Source organism: Pezoporus wallicus, unplaced genomic scaffold, assembly GCF_028554395.1.
Source record: "Pezoporus wallicus isolate ANWC-B61680 ecotype Strahan unplaced genomic scaffold, APGP_CSIRO_Pwel_v1 contig_13480, whole genome shotgun sequence".
Lineage (NCBI taxonomy): Eukaryota > Metazoa > Chordata > Aves > Psittaciformes > Psittacidae > Pezoporus > Pezoporus wallicus.
Window position 1 is genome coordinate 332,171 of NW_026641917.1, and position 16,953 is coordinate 349,123.

At 47.9% G+C, this 16,953-nt stretch overlaps 1 protein-coding gene across 4 annotated transcripts in view; it reads left to right on the forward strand.

Annotated features, from left to right (window-relative positions):
• EIF2B3 (eukaryotic translation initiation factor 2B subunit gamma) overlaps positions 1-15,951 on the forward strand; it is a 104,933-nt gene extending 88,982 nt beyond the window's left edge. For 2 of the 4 annotated variants that reach the window (XM_057425858.1, XM_057425857.1), the window contains 2 exons: positions 87-190; positions 11,593-11,809. In XM_057425858.1, coding sequence (XP_057281841.1) covers positions 87-190; positions 11,593-11,645 — 157 coding nt within the window. In that variant the 3' untranslated portion in view covers positions 11,646-11,809. Of the gene's footprint in view, positions 1-86; positions 191-11,592; positions 11,810-13,444; positions 14,592-15,245 lie in introns of those variants that run through there. The other 2 variants (XR_008974459.1, XR_008974458.1) reach the window with 2 other exon arrangements.
• Positions 15,952-16,953: the final 1,002 nt, after the last annotated feature.

Here is a 16,953-nt window from a genome sequence, read left to right on the forward strand (position 1 = left end):
GCTCATTAGATATCCCGGTGAATACCTTTGTTTTGTACCTGTCATTTTAAATTATTTTCTTGCTTTACTTTGTGTTTATCTTGTAGGTGCTGTCTTCAGGGCAGTGTCATTTGTCATAACGCAATAATAGAGAAGGGTGCAGACATCAAAGACTGTTTGATTGGAAGTGATCAGAGGCTGGAAACCAAAGGTAAGCAACAGAGCTGTATTTACAGTACATTTGTAATCATTTTCAGAAGTTCTTCCTTGAGGCTTTACTCCTGCTTCTTCATGAAGTGCCAGTAAACGGTGGCAGTTCTTGAGTGTAATGTCCTGTAATACTGGGATTTGCTTTTCATGGAAAGTACAGCTTCTGGGCATAAGAAAATACAGCTTCAGGGACTTGGTCCTCTGAAGTTGGCGGAAAAGGTCTGTTGTCGTTATAAAGAAAGATTGGGTGCTAAGACAGTCTTTTCCCAGAGACCACAATTAGATCAGCCTGGAGTTGTCCTCAGCAGAAGGAGCCATTACTTGGACTAGTAATCTTCGTCAGTCAAATTACTGATCGCACAGACGTCCTTCTCTGTAGATGCTACCAACCCACAATGCCAGCATGCTCCTATTCACCTTGCTCCAAGCAAGAGCACAAGATGGAATATCATACTAGGAGCTGCTGTGCTCACTACTAAATACAAGAGCAGCTATGTTCAGATCTGCTTTACTGCTGTGAAATGCTGTTTTGGGACTTCAGAGGGATTACAACTACGTGGCCCTCATTTGGGCAAATTTAAGCCATCCGCTGGAAGTGCGCGTGGGGAGGGCTCGGTGGTAACCGCCTGAGTGGAACTGCTGATTTCCTGCCCTAAGAGATAATGGGCAGGAAATGGCTGTCTCAGTGACTGCATCCCAAGCAGAGGGCTTTTAATGAATATTTATTGTTGGGGTTTGGCAGATCCCCACTCTAGGGTGTGGACTGAGGACAAAAGTGAGTTCCTTTTCAGGCTCCATGTGAGGTTATTTACTCAGATCAGGATTTGTTTGCTTGCTTTGTCTTTATGGGTGGATTCTCAATTGTAAGTGTTGTGGTACAGAGCAGGGTTTGCATTTAATGTAGTATAAAGTAGCCTACTGTCAGTCATGCATGTGACAAATTTTCCTTTAAATTGAAACTAAAAGTGAAAAAGACTCCTGAAAACAGTGTATTGATTTTGCAGTTGCACATCTCTGATACTGTAGGGAACACCCAGTGAGTGTTCTGTGCACTGTGGTCTTGGTTCCTGTATGCCAGTCTTTGCCTACTCATGGCTTTGCCCATCACATCAGTCTAAATCAGTGGCCTTTGCAGTGTTCATTCAGTGAAGATTTGCATTATTTTTGATGCCTGAACATAGAATCATAGACTCAAAGGCCTTTAAGATCAGTGAGTCCAACCATTAACCTACTACTGCCACACTACCAAGCCCACCACTAACCACGTCCTGAAGCGCTATATGGGCATTAATCAGTAGGAGATCTGAATCAGCTCATGTTTGGTTGTTAAGTTGCAGCATGAACTATGAGGAGATGGAGCGTAGGCTTTAGCTATTTAGGAAATAGGAATATGTGTTATTTCTTTCATAGATTATATCAAACAGAAATATCACCCTTTGACCTTGCTCACATCAGTAGTCTCTTCCAGGGTCCAGATCCTAATCTCGTTGATTTTAGAATGGAAATCATTTGTTCTCCTTGATTGTCCTTGTCTGAATATTTTTCAGGGTCTGCAGATGTATTTGCAGGGAGAGTAACAGAGCTATAACCTGTGGTTCGTTTGCCTATTTTTGTAGTCTACTGCCTGCTCACCTCTCCAAAGCTTAAACCCACTTCTTAATGAGTCTGTGGGCCCTCTAGTTAAACTGTTCAGAAACCTATGATTGACGTTAGCAAAGACACACTCAGGTAGATCATGAATACACCATTATGCTGAGCAAGAAAAAATAATAAAGGCTCAGTTCATTTCCCTGCCTCAGTTTCCTAACCATTCTGGAATTTCTTTGGGCTGGGGGTCAGGTTCTCCTCGGTGGTCTGGGATCTGTCTGCGAAGTTCATGACTTACTTCCTGAACTGTGGAGTCTTTCCAGCCCAGCATGTCTCTTCTGACCTTGGCTGGTCCTGTAGTAAACTGGGTCCTCTCTTTTTCGCTGTGAAAGCATGCCATGACTTCCTTTCCCCTGCCCAAGACTTCCTGTATCTTGTGCCAAGCTTTTGGTGTGGCCCTGTAAGTCTGTTTCCATATTCCTCCTTTCATCAAGACTTTGGCTGTGTTGTTCTGTTTGGTAACTTTTCCTTCTTCAAACTCGAGCTTCCATGGCCAGGTTAGGGAAAAAAAACTCTCTCTTGGGTTGGAGCCACCTTTTGTTGCAAGCTGATCACACTTGAGCAGACGTAAGCAGTAGCAGCTGGCTGCTGACCCTAGTCTGGGAGTTACATGCTAGAAACCTCCTCAGCAAAGCTGTGTACACCTTCCCAGAAACATGAAAAAAATAGAAATACAGCAGTCCCTTATTCCAGAGCATCAGCCAGGATTCATCAAAGGTAGAAATATCCCTGAATCATCCTACACAGCCCCAGGCAAATCCCACAGTTGACTTTGCTGCAGAACTGGCTGTGTGCTCCCTGCTCTGCTGTACGAGTCCTGGCCACACTGCTCGGGGTACAGGAGCTCTTTGAGCCAGTGTTGCTCTGACCTCCTTTCATGAAATGAACTCCAGTCCCATGCAAGGAGGATGGCAGGAGAACAGCTACCACAAATGATACGCAAACGTAACTCAAACCAGCTCTCGTCCTTCTGTGGAAGAATATGGGCATATTTAGGGTGGTCCAAATGGTACAGCTGGGAGTAATGGGATTGAATTAAACACAATTTAGGTTGGCTATCTGGAACGTTTTCCTAACGATGTGGTCTGGTAGGCTGTGGGATAATATCCCTAGGGACATGGCGGGAGACCTCATCACTTAATAATGGGGCTTGGCAAAGCTCTGGACACCTAACTAGAGGGAACACTCCAACACTGGTTACTGGGGTAGATCAGATGCAGCTTAGTATTTTCAACCTGAAAAGAAAGTTAGAGACACAGGAAGGGGCAGGTAACTGTCAGCTGTGATGTCCCAGTCTCACCTTAACTTAAGCCCCATCACAGCACTGGCCAGAGATGGTACTTTTAAGTGCCTCTGTTAAAGTCAAGGTATGGAGTTTTATTAAACTTCTGGATTTGCAAGCTGTGCCTCCTGAGAGTCATACTATTCTCTTCCTACTGCTTTTATTACCATGCTTAGGAAGCATCCACTTTCCTTCCTCTTTGATACTTTAATTTAAGAAATTTGCCAGCAGAGAATTAACAGATGGGCTTTGTGAAGCTACCTCATGCAGGTAGCAGTTTGAAAAACACTTTGGTATCTAAGAAAAAGGAGGTAATTATTAAAGGGGTAGGAAATGGCAGGCAGCAGTTCTGGAAGAACTTAATTGCGCAGAGCATTCAATCACTGTTTTGAAGACAGCTATTAGAATCATGCTCCAGCCTTTTTGATGAACCTATTTTAAAAGAGGAGCTCAAAAGCAGCATTGAAGTAGGACTACAGGGAGGGAGTGCTGGTGATGGGCCAGTCAAGGAGTCAGATGAGCCCTGGAGTCAGTAAGTACAGTTCCCAAAGGAGTCTCTAGGCCAGATTCAGCGGGGAGTACATTATACATCTGGTATAGGTTATCTGGGAAGAGGCATACACAGTAAAGGGCCTAACCTTTCTTCAAAGCAACACCAGGAACAGAGATGGTAAAGACACACACACACATAGGATAGAACTAGCAAAACTGACATAAAACTCACCGTGTTATCTCTCACCCTCATCTCTGTTGTTGTTGGGGCAGGGATGGTTTATGTGCATTGGGAATTATGGAGCCAGTGTTGTTTAAGGACAGCTTGAGTCATTGCACATCGCAAAAGTGCATTACAGGAGTGTTGTTGCCACAAAGTGTATGTTCAGAAAGGGAAAAAATACCAGCATTCAGGATGCTGATGTAATCTTAGCTTGGCATCCTGGTGCATACTTAGTAGCAGCATCACCTCTGTGGTCAGGCTGTAGACTAGAACTTCAGTGTGCTTGTTCCTGTGCAGTTTTTGTGCCACCATATATTTTTATTTTCCTTGGTGCTTTGACACAGTCAGCACCTAGAATGAGTAGTGCTTGCTGAATGCCGGGGCTTTCCATATTCCTCATTTTCCTGTCTTGTTTCAGTTTGTGTCTCAAACCTTAATTACTGCACGCTATGCAAGAGGCAAGATCCTTCCTTTCTAAGGCTTTTCTGCAACATTTGTCATCTTAATGCTTCACAACTGTTAACAGCTTCACATTTTACCTCCTCAACGTGGGTTTTTTTCTCTGTTTTACAGAGACCTGAGAGACAGGGTGATTCCAATCATGTACCTATTCATTTGGACTGGCCAACTTAAGTGCTGAAGTTGGATGTTACATATGGCATTTCCTAGCTATTACAGACTTGACATTCTAGCCTTAGCATTTTCTTTGTGCATGTTGGGAGGGAAAGTTCAGTCCACTGAAAAAAAGAAACAAGAGAAGTTTTATTATGCAGGATTGGCCCTTGCATAGACCATTAGCAGTGTCAGAAACTTGAACTCCACTGTACTGCCTTTTGCTGCTTCAGCTGATGAAAACTGATAGTGATGGATCATCTTCATTAAAAGGAGCTGGATCTGCAGTGGGACAAGAGAACCTCTTTGCAGGAGGTTTCACAGATGCCCATGGGCATCAGCAGCCCTCAGATCCACTCCTGGTACTGGGAGGAGAAGGCTGTAGTTATTGTAGACTTTACTGCTCCTATTCCCAGCACTGGCATTGAGCCCCAACTACATCTCCTATGTCCTACATGATCCTGACTTCACAGGTTGTGCTATGTCATTGTCCCAGGACCAGAGTCATCCCATTCCTAGGCTTCTCTTTGGTTTTTCCTCTAGTCTTTCTCCCACAGAGAGTTTTGATTTTCCCTCTTACTTGGTATTCCCAGATATCCACCTGACTGCTCCTCTGGTCTGAGCATAGCTGCTGTTTCCAGTCCCCTTGCCTAACAGTCCCATGCTCCATTTCCCATCTGGCACTTGTTCCCTGACTGTTTTGAGTCAGACTGTGTCCCATTCTGTACCAGTGTCGTGCCCAGGCAGGATTGTTCTGGGCACAGGAGGGAAGCAGTTCTGTGCACTGCACTGGTCCATAGAGCAGGGATAAAAGTGTGGGGGAAGTCCTGCCTTCCTCCTGCACTTCCATGGTTGAGAGTGCTCATTGCAGACAGTCCCTGGAGCTTTTAGCTGCCCTCCTGAGAACACGTGCAAACTGAGATTTATTTTTTTCCAGTGGCTTATCACATAGCCAAAACTCTGTGGTTTCACACAAGAACAGAAAAAGGCACATATCCAGTAAGGACTGGCTCCTGTTCCCAATCATTTTCCAAGTCCTGTTCCAAGCTTGGAGTCCTAGGACTTCTCAATGAAACAGAGTAAGATTGTTTTATTTTAATGAGGGCCAAAGAGCACATTTTTCTCTAATGTCATCCTCTGAAGGCAGGTACAGTTTATGAAACCTCTACATATGAATGGGTGACTGCTTGTGAGGATGCTTCACCTCAGGCAAGATTTAGCAGGATAAGGGCAGGAAGTAACTGAGGGACTTGCTGGTGCTCTGCATTCAAGTAGGGGTGAGCATCTGCTCTTGCAAGATGCTGAGTACCTCCTGGTGAAGTCTTCAGGAACTGAAAACACTTAGCACGACACAAGGTCGGGATCAGAAAGCATGCTGCAGCACAGATGGGAGTTAGGAAATCTCATGAAGAACAGACACAGACTAAACAGTGCACACATGTATACTGTGCACTGTGGTGCAAGATGAGCTGGAGATGATGTAGGAATGGTGTAAATTTATAGCAAAACTGATTTGCTCCCTAAAGCAGTTTAACTGCTGAGTGTCTGTGGCAAAGATATTGTTGGCAGTTAAAAGAGGCATCTCTTAAGTATTTGTCGTTTTTGTCTCAGTGACCATGCAGGGACTACATTTCTAACTGATCCTAATAAGCCTCTTCTCCAAGTTGTATAAAAATGGTTTATGAGTTCTGCCTTAGCAGTGGCATTAAACTTCCCTATAATATCCATTCAGCAATGCTTCATCCTCCCCTGTGCCACTGGGGACTGTCACACTTGGGCACACTGTCATTCCTGGCCAGGGAAGTTCAGGCTTCCCAAGCGAGCGGGTTAAACGAGCTGCCACATTCGCAGCATGTCCATTGTGGAGTCTACCCGTAAGGCAGCAGTTCGTAACCTTGTGGAAATATTTTTACATGCTCCACGCAGAGAAAATAACCACTTGTGCTCTGCTAGAGCCCAGCCACATGAAAGAGCCAGGAAGAACACCCCAAAGGACACTGAGAAAGGAAAGGGACCTCTGCTTGCATCCAGCGCAGCAGGCAGCAGTATCCAGGCAAATACGGCATCTTTGCCATCTTGGCAGGAAGTGTGGACAGTCTTTCAAACCGGCATTTCTGAGATCCCTGCTTACATTTGCTGTGAGGTGGCGATAGTCCATGGGAGCACATTGGTCAGTACAATCCTGTCCCTTTCTTAACACTTTGCTAGGACTCTGTACCAGTACTCTAAGTGTGTCCCCCCTCCCTGAGAAGCTTGGTATCAGGCACATCCCAAGCTCGTGGTCTCCCATATCCTTTACTAACCTTTCTCATAGGTCCTTGACCAATCACTTTCCCATGCACCTTTAACTCCCCATCTGTCTGCTCCAAGCCACAGTAAATTCATCTCTCTTCAGGCACTGAATTCAGTGTTGTCTCTTTTACACTCCCAGTACACATCTATTCCCCAGGCAGGTTTGAGGGTAAAGGTGTTAATACTGGTTGAACTATGAGAAAAGCCTCAGCTGAACCAGGTGAGCACTGGCACTGTGCGCTGCATGGTTGCTGGGATGAGGTCTCAGCTGCCCACCTGTTCCATGGGCTGGAGACCCAGGTATAGGCCAGAGCTGATCTGTTTGAAGCTTTCACCAGCCCTTGGGGTGAGTTGCTTATCCCACCCCTGGGAGCAGCAGGGGCACCCAGCTCATGGGCAGCATCACTTCGGAGACCCTCCAGCACAGAGACACGGCACTTCAGACAAATCTGTGAGGCACTGACAGCCTTTAGGGCCACAGCGTGGTCACCCCTGATCTCCAGTGATCCTGTAAGTAGCTGTGGAGCGAGCAGGCCTTGACTGGAAAGCCCCACTGCTCTGTAAACACAAACAAATCAGCCCCCATCACCTGCTTCCCTTCTTTATCTCTGCATGTAATTTAAAACACCCTCCAGCCTCCCAAAGTCAAGCTTCAGCTGCTTCCCATCCCCTTAAGCCCCTTTAGTTCCTTCCCCCCCCCCCCACTCCCAACCTGGCTGCTTTTCCAGGGCCAACCATCACTGCAGAGACAAGTTGCTCTTCTCTCCCACTCTCTGATCCTTTCTGTCCTGGGTGAATGTGGTAGGAACCACCCACAGCGTGTTTTCGTGCATGCGTTTCTGCAGTCTCCCCTCCCCCCTGCCTCGTTTTTTAAGTTAAACTATCTCTTGCTTTAAAGAGAGCAAATACACAGCAGTGGCTTTCATCACTGCTGTATAATAGAGCAGTAATTCTGTGCCAGGGACTGTTTTCTATTTTATTTTAAAGGGTTTATAAAACAGTGTATGTAATTGAGTGAGTAAACTGAACGTTTTCTGGAGCCCCTGAGGGCTGGAACTTCGTGGTGGTCCTGGGCCTAGGCCCTAACCCTTTTTTTTTCCCCTCTCTCTCCTTCCCCCCCCCCCTCCCTTTCCCCTCCTTCCCCTCCTCCTTTACAACCCAGAGTTGCCACCAGCAGCAGCAGCAGCAATCTGTCTGGGGCTAATTGAGCAAACAACAAGGAGATGCTTTCACATGGCTTTTAAAGGAATGCTCCGGCATCCCCTTTCTGCGAGCAGCTTGGCAGGAACCTGCCAGGAAGGCTGGGGAGCGGGGGTCCCCGGGTGCTGGTGGGGTTTGTGCTGGCCTGTGCGCAGTCATTTCCGCCCCTCTGTTTATTTGCATTACAATTTGGTTTTAGCCAAGCACCAAAAGCTGCACGCTGCTCCCCAGCTCGCCTTGTGCGTATGTTTTTAAGGGGCTAGTGTACAGTATGTGTAAACAAATGTCTTCCAAAGCAGGAACGCATCTCTAACGAGTGACAGGTTTTTGATTTAGACTCAGTAAAATCCCCGTGGACGCTGGGTTCAAGAGCCCAGGCTGGCTTCAGGCTGGGCTGCATCAGCAAGTTGAAGCAAAGTGCTAATCAAGAAGGTTGAATGTGTTGATCAGCTCTGGATTCGCTTAGCACCAGATGCTCCCAATCTGAGAAGATCTAGTTGAACATGATTTAAGGTTGCGGAGTCCAACTCTAAGGGTTTCTGAAAGTCCTTTCTCTAATCCCGCTTCTTTCTCTGTGGGCTGAATGCATCTGTAACCCTGCCAGTGTCAGATAAAAGGCAGCCTGGTAAGAAATCCCTAATGGGGAGCTAGGGAAGGAGAAGGGAGCTGAACAGCTAAGCATGTGAGGTACTTCTCCCTCCTCCCCCGGAGTTTCAGGCAGAGTTTCTGCATGAACTGAGCTTGCTGGTACCAGCCAGAGCCACTGGCAACTGGCAGCCACGGCTGATAATGAAACGCTATCTGCAGCTCGGCTCTCTGGCACACACATTGGAGTCTGAATTCCCTTCCCTCCACAAGGAGGGCTTTGGGAAGGGAAGAGGGAAGCAGGGTGAATCCTTATCTGCCTATCGCATCCCCTCAGGGTGCGGAATCAGGCTTTGTTTCTAGCAAAACCATTCCTCTTTATCACTTAAACACTTTCTCGAAGATTTAAGGCAGGCACATTCATGTGTTTTCTTTTAGCCTGTGCAGGGAGAAATGAGTTTGGTGATTTCATGGGAGTCTGAAGTAGCAGTGACATACCAGGCAGGCTGTGTGTGCCCACTTTGGGAAATCTGGTCAACATGGATCGAAATGAGCAGGGGGATGGAGATGAGGGAATGCATGCTTTGATTTCCTGTGTGCCTTTAAACTCTTTAAGCTCATTGCTGCCTCAGTTTCCCCATCTGTAAAATAGGAGTGATCTTATTTGCCCACTCCCAAGTAGTCTTTTGGATTCATCAGGTATAAAATGCAAGATACAAGTCAGCTGCAAGCATGTCAGTGCACAATACAAACAGATGGTAGCACCTCTGCCACAAAGTATGCGACAGGCCCCATCCCAGCTCTGCGTGTTTAGGACAGTGCAGGATGCTGTCTGAAACGAAGCAAGAAGTTCCTCATTAAAAAGTGTTGCTACAGATAACCTATATATAGACCCATAAATTGACATGGCTCTTTATAAGCCTAGATGAAGGCATGTTTAATCTGCAGAGGCATAACGTAATTACTCTCACTGGATGGTAGCCAGGGTCTTATTCACATCATAGAAATCAACATGATAGGTAGTCTGCTTGGAGAAGGTTCAGGAATGGAGTCACAGGAGTTGCTACAGGGCCTGTTTGAGATATATTGGGAAAGTTGTTGGGGGTGAGGAATGTTATAGCAAGAAGTGCTGCAGGTTGGATTTGAGGTACCTTGGCAAAGCTGTGTGGGGTCTAGGACGGGAGGAGAGAGGTGCTGAAGGCTGGACTTGAGGCTGTTGGCAGAGCTGTGCTGCAGAGGTTGTGTGGTGCTACCTACATCACACTTGCACCTGGCACTTGTACAGTCAGTCCCTCGTTTTCCTGAGTACTGCATCCACCTCTGCTCATCCTGCCCAAAGTGCTGGAGATGGAGCTCCACATTCCAACTTCAGGATGTTAGCATGAGGCTCCAGGATTCGTTGTCATTTGTCACTGAATACCCTCAGCAAAGAACTAAATGACTCAAACTGATGCTGAAGATGAGAAGCTCCTTGATCCCTGTATTCTCGCCTTCATGAAGGGTCTCTGTAAGGAGGTGTGTGGCTAACCCAGGCTGAGGAGACAGCAGGATCCATATGTTCATAGGATTGGAGTTGTATTGGGAAATTGTCTTGCCACAGTCCAATATTCCTTGAAGTTTGTAGAGCAGGTTTTGATCAGACCCTTTCTGGAGCACTGGTTTGCATGGTACAAAGGTAATGCCTTGAATTTTAAACCAAGAGAAACATCATGTTGGCCCAGCCAGCCTGGGGTTTGCCAGGAATTTCTTCATTTAGCCAAAGGTGGCATGTTTGTTGTTTTGCAGCAGTCTTGCAAAATCCACTCCCCTGAGGAGAGGAGTTTTAGGTGGGTAAATAAAACACAACCAGTTCTTTCCATCATCCTTGGCTATCCACCCCCACTGCTGTATAAGATGTGGGGGACAACACAGCCTCCATCAGTGTATCCCAGCACCTAGCAACCCTTGAGCTTTATCCTGGGCTCCAGAGCCAATTGTTATTCCTAATGTGCAGAAGGGGAGATGGAAAGCCTGAGGGCATGGGTCAGACCACCTGAGCTCCACCTGAATAGGTGTCCAGCTCCCAGAGAGCAATTTAGATTCACCACCTCCCCCTCATGGTACCCTGAGGACACCCACTTCGAGCACACCAGCTTTGTGTCATGCTCTGAGGCCACATGCTTGGGGGGGGGGTTAGGCACTGGGCTTTCAGTTACGTGTTTTTATTATTTTGGCTTCAAATCCCTTATTTGCAGTCCTTCCCTGACAAGCTGCTTTTGCATTTTAAAGGGAAGGCTCTTTCAGTAGTGCATTAGCAGTGCTGGGGCAGGGACTGGCACATGAATGTGTCCGCTGGGGCTGTGCAGAGCTCCTGGGAACAGGCAAAGGAGTGACCTTGTGGAATTGGCCTCTCCAACATGTTTGCTCCACAAGGAGTCTGAGGAGGGCTGTCCACTGTTCCCCTTAGAGGTGATAACAGTGCTCAGAGACCTTGCTTCACACAGATGCTTTTGCAGAGGCTCCATCCAGAGCCTAATCCAGGAGGGAGAAGTCAAATTTAAATTACAAAATAAATCAAAGTTCTTTCTTTTCAAGATGCCAGGTTGAGATCTCAGGGGTTGCTGAGAGGATCTCACCCTCTTCCATGATGGCCCCAGATGCTCAGCAGCCCCTTTCCTCCCCAGGCTGCCTGCAGTCTGAGGCCACACGGCGCTCTTCAGGGCCGGGTGCATTACTGATCTCTAATTTTATGTCACATCTCCACATCGGATGTGGAGGGTTCTTCGACTCAACCAAGGATTACACCTGTCAGCAGCAGCTGTGACTTCCGTCGGGGCTCTCTTGTTTTGTAGTGACACATACATGTGAAAACTCATTAGGGAAACCTCCTGATGTTTAGTCAGTTGTTTAGGCTCTTGCCATGTGTGTGGGATTGATGCTGGAGTCCACAGAAAGGCAGCGAATCCGTGTTTGAGCTCCCCAGAATCTGCTTTTCTCATTTGTTTTATAGTTGCAGATTTGCAAAATGAGAGGTCTGAAGCACTGTGGCAAACTCAATTCCTCTTCTCTTCCTCCCTCTCTCTCTTTTCAGCCAAACATGTTAATGAAGTCATTGTGGGCACTGAACAGCTGATGGAGATATAACCGGAGTAGGTTTTAAAGATGATTTTATGGAAGCCAGCAGCAGAACCAGATGTTCAAGCATCGTAAGATCATCCGAACACATCAGTACTGGCACGGTTTACCCTGTCATTGCTCCTTTCCTGTGCAGCTTTATATTTATGTCTTAATAAAGCAGTATTTGCAGAGCGGTGTGTCCGCCAGCCCTTCCCCCCTCATTGGGATGCACGTGGGTTTGTGCCGGGTAATATCGGTTCCTGCGCCCGCCGAACGCACTGTACTTTTCCAGCAGAAGGGACCACACAGACTGTGCCCACTCCAGAGAATGATTTAGCCGCCCTCCCTGCGATGTAAACCACGTCCCTGCAGCCCTGCACCACCGTCCCCGAGCCTGGGAGAGACCGCTCGGGATGCGGCTGGTGCATCTCATCAACGCAGCAGGCGGGCAGCGGAACACAGCCGTAATGAGGGCTGCTCTTTGCAGCCCGGTGGCTCTGCCAGCCTCCTCCTCCTCGCTCTCATGATGCTGCCCCATAGCACAGATGGGTTTAAGCTGCGCCTCTCCTCTCCTGTACTGCAGTTGAGGAGTTTGGCACCCATTTCCATCAGGGCTGAGTTTGGGCTGTTACTTTGAAATCCTGCCCAAGAGCAAGTATGTGAGAGGGATGGAGGAGCGTGGAGGGGAAGTGGGGCTAAACCCTGAGTGCTGTGCCTTATTTTGATGGTTCTTTCACTTGTCAGTCTGACGTTCCTAATCCCAGGCAAGAGATTCCCTCCCCACATCTAGATAATCTGTGGATGACTCTACCTACATCTGTGCGATGAGTCGAGTGTGCTGATGTGAAACGCATAGCCTTGTGGTCAGGGGTTGTGCCAGGATTGTAAAGCACCTGGATGGGATTGAAACACAAGCTGTTCTTTAACGTTTATAAATTGGACACAAGTTCCTACCTAAAAGCTGTTTATTAGAATCTGGTAGGATTCAACGGGACATTTATCTGCCCCTGGCAGTTTGACATCCAGAGGTGCTTACAGCAGCTGGCTGGGATGATATTTCATTAACTGAAGTGATAAATGTTAGATGTGTGCTTCGTGGGCACCAGTGTCCCCTGAGGAAAATTACCATTTCCCAGCTAATTTGACAGGAGAGGGATTATAATCCAGACGTTCCCTGAGTTTCATAAACAAAATCCCTTCTCTAAGGGACCAGATTGGAATGGGAAGTGTGGGTAAGGATGAGCTTCAAGGCCTTTGACAAGCTGCAGGAAGAAGAAACGTGCTGCAGTTCAGCTCCAGCTTCATGCTAGAGGTTTTTTGCCTCGCGTATGTGCGCAAACATGTTCCTAAGGTACGAAGCCTTTTTCATCCAAGGATCGCAGAGGCTTCACAAAGGTTTAATTAAAGAGAGTTCTTGTCTCCGTGTGCGGCAAGGAGCGAGGCATCCATTTTGGGTGTGTAGAAACAGAAGCAGAGGGGAGCGTAATTACCTGGCTTTGCATTTAGCCAGAAAGCTGTGGCAAAGCCCAAAGAGGTCCACAGGGACTTTGACTTAAACACAAAGCCTTCTCCCTTTCTGTTTTTAGGATACATTTTAGCTTCTGAAAAGTCCACATCCCCTTACTTAACAGCTACAGCTTTACCTCCTTGTGCCTTAATTATACGTTGAAGTCTCAGTCCTTTTATTTAGCTAATTTAAGAAGAGGGTGGGGGGCTCTTTACTGTGTCGGTTAGAATTTAGCATTAATTTAGTGTTCTCTGACACTTGAAAACCTGGCCGGGATTTGAGGCGTTTTCTTTTCCTTTTTGCCTTTTACGACCTGCAGGTGTTTGGGGTGAGATAAAAGTAGATCCCAAAGTGAGATTTCGCAGCACAAATTATCAAAGTGAAGATTCACTCTTGATGCACTCGACGTGTGTGGCAGTAATTATGAAAAATAGTTCAGGATAATAGGGCCTTCAGGAATCCCAAGGCGGGCACTGGGAGGTTAACCCTTCCTCATCTAACCAGGTCTCCACACTGCTGTCATCATCAGGTGAGCAGATGATGGGTTGAGTCAGGCAACTTCAGTCATAAATGTTACTGTCTTCAAGAGAACTGGGGAGGCGACCAAGGAAATGAAGTTCTGTTCCCAGTTATAGATGTGACTGTTGATCCTGTGTCCTACACACCTTCAGGAAGGTGTTGCTGGCTGAGCTGCTTATCAGCTTTGAAGAATGGGTCACCTCTCACATAGCAAGTAAGTCTCCTCACTGTGCTGCTCTATCGTACCCATGCAGCAGACTGTCACAGCCCGTGCCCATCACAGTGCTGTTAACACCAAGTTGGTTCTTTATGTTTCTCTGAGATGGAACTTCCCAACTCTGTAGGTGCTGGTGCTTTTGGACAGGCTTGTCCTGAGCACTTCCTTGGCAGATGTACAACCGGGGTTGATGTGAGAAGGTTCTTGCAGTGGCATGCCACGTGCTGCATCTGCACGTGGTGAAGCAGAGGCCTGCCATGATGCCCAGTGAGGTCCCCAGCCAGCAGCACCTCTGGCTCCTGGGTGTCACTGGGCAGTGCCCTGGGCAGCAGGTTGGTGTGGGTGCAGAGCCCAGCAGCAGTGTGTGCACACACTGCACCCTACTCCTTCCTGTGAGTCTTGCACCACTATTACACCATGATGGGGGCACCTGAAGCTTTGTCCCTTGCCCTGGCTCCTGTGAGAGGTGGGTACCACCTGCAACAGCTCTGCAGCGATGTCCTTCCCAAGATGTTCATCGTCCTTCATGTGGGTCAGGAAAATTCAATGCACAAATAGAGGCTGGGTACAGAATGGATTGAGAGCAGCCCTGAGGAGGACTTGGTGGTATTTGTCAGTGAGAAGCTCAACATGACCCAGCAGTGTGCACTTGCAGAAAGCCAGCCTTCTCCTGGGCTGCATCCCAAGGAGCATGACCAGCAGGTCAAGGGAGGGGTTTCTCCTCGTCTACTCCGCTCTCATGAGACCCCCACCTGGAGTCCTGCGTTCAGCTCTGGAGCCCCAAAACAAGAGGGATGTGGACTTGTTAGAGTGGGTCCAGAGGAGGCCACAAAGATGCTCCAAGGGCTGGAGCACCTCTGCCATGGAGACAGACTGAGAGCTGGGTTTGTTCAGCATGGAGAAGAGAAGGCTTTGGCGAGACCTTAGAGCAGCTTCCAGAGCCTAAAGGGCACTACAAGAAACCTTGGGAGGGACTTGTACAAGGCTATGTAGTGACAGGACAAGGGGGAATGGCTTTGAGCTGACAGAGGAGAGATTTAGATTAGATAATAGCAAAAAATTATTCACTCTGAGGGTGGTTACAGGAACAGGTTGCCCAGAGAAGCTGTGGCTGCCCCATCTCTGGCAGTGCTCAAGGCCAGGCTGGACAGGACTTGGAACAACCTGGTCTAGTGGACTAGGTGTACCTGGCCATGGCAGGGGGTTAGAATTGGATGAGCTTTAATGTCCCTTCCAACCCAAACCATTCTGTGATTCTGTATTTGCAACCAAACCCATTTGCAAGACATGAGACTGTGAAAAGCATTTGTTGGATGGTTACACATACATACATACATACATACATACATACTCCTCCCTCAGCCATTCATGTTTGCTTTTGTAGGTGATGGTTGTGATCTTTCAGGAAGGAGCAGCAAATCTGATCCCTTATGCAGTCAAACCGAAGTGGATGGCTCCCATCTTCCTGGCAGCCTTGGAGCAGAGCCACACGAGGGGAATGTAAGCAGCCAGTCATTCCGTGGGACAGTGGGCTGCCCACCTCAGTGGTGTTCAGATGGACACAAAACCTTCTTGGCACCAGCCTTTGATCTCACTTTTGGGACACTTGTTTGGTTTGTGGGCAGGAAGGAGAGAGGAGCACCAGGCTGAGCAGTTGTATGGCCTCAGGTCCACAGGTCTGGCTCCTCCATGATCTATCAAGTTGATGCTGTGTGTGCAGCCCTAGCAGCAGGACTCTCCTGAACCTCTTGGAGCTGGACATCATGAGGACTCACTAGTCTTTTCCTGCTTCCAGTCTCCAAGGTTTATCCTGCAGAGTCGTGTTGCTCCTTCAGGCTTTCTTGCTGGCTTCTGCACCCTGCTTTCCTTCCTCTGGCTGCCTGGAAAGAGTGGCCATCCCCATGCCCTGCCCATGCTTTGGACTTTGCTCGTGGGAGCTTCTTGTCCCAGGAGACCAGAACTTTCCTTACAAACCCTACAGGTCTAGGGAACACCAGTGTTCTCAGGAGGTGCTTTGCTGCCTCCACACTGTCCCAAATCTGCAGTGAGAGCCACTGGCTGCTCTGGTCCCTGCCCTAGTGTCTTGCCATGGGAGGGGGGCTAGATCAAGCCCCAGTTGGTGCTCACAGCACGTTGTGCATGGTGTAACCCAGAACCCAGGTACCACTGGTCCTGGGATGTTACAGTGGCCATCAGTGCCACCCTTCTGTCACCCTGCCCATTCCTGTGGCCTCTGGTCACCTCTGTTTTAAAGCACTGAAGACTGCAGCAGGCTGTTGGAGCTAGGTCCCTTAGCATTGCAGTCTGCCTACCATGCCCCATCCCAGCCTCCCTGGTGCCATGGGGGCATGCAGGGCGCAGAGACCTTCTCACTGAGCAACTGATCTGGGGCCATGGAGATTCCCTCACAGGGTCCAGCACCCGGCCAATCCCCCCAGCACCTCTGCAGCCTCACTCACTCCCAGCTGGGCAGCTGATTCCTGGATCCTGTCAGGTTTCACTCCATCTCCCGGGAGCCAAGGTCCACAGCCGTGCCTGTGCCTCCCAGACGGGCCGGCAGACGAGAACTTCCTTCCAGGCCCTATAGACAGACATTTTATATACGTTAAAATACGTGTGTATATAAATATGGAAAGCAAGAGCTTGGGAGAGCTTGAGTCTAAATAAACTTGTATGTTTAAGGCTTTTAAAATGCTAATGCTGAATTTCAGGGGAGGGGGGAACGCAAGGGGATTGTTGGACTGAGCACCAGGACAGCTGATGAGCTTGGATCGGTGCCTTTACAATTCAAGGAAAAAATGGGATAGTTTTGGGAAGGAAAAAGGGATTTTCTTGTTTTTGTTTTTAGTAGAAAATAAAAGAAGCTGCCTTCTTATTTGCCTCCCTCCCCCAGCGCCGGAGCAGCGAGCGACTGGTGTTGTATGCATAAGCTATTCCTTTGTGCAACATCTAAATGGTTAATTGTGTTTGAGGAAGATGTACGGGCGAATGGAGGGACCACCCAGCAAGAGACAGACAAGAAAGAGCGATCTCTGAAATGTTTAACCAGAGAGAGAGCAAAGTTGTTTAAAAATATTTAATTTACAACATTC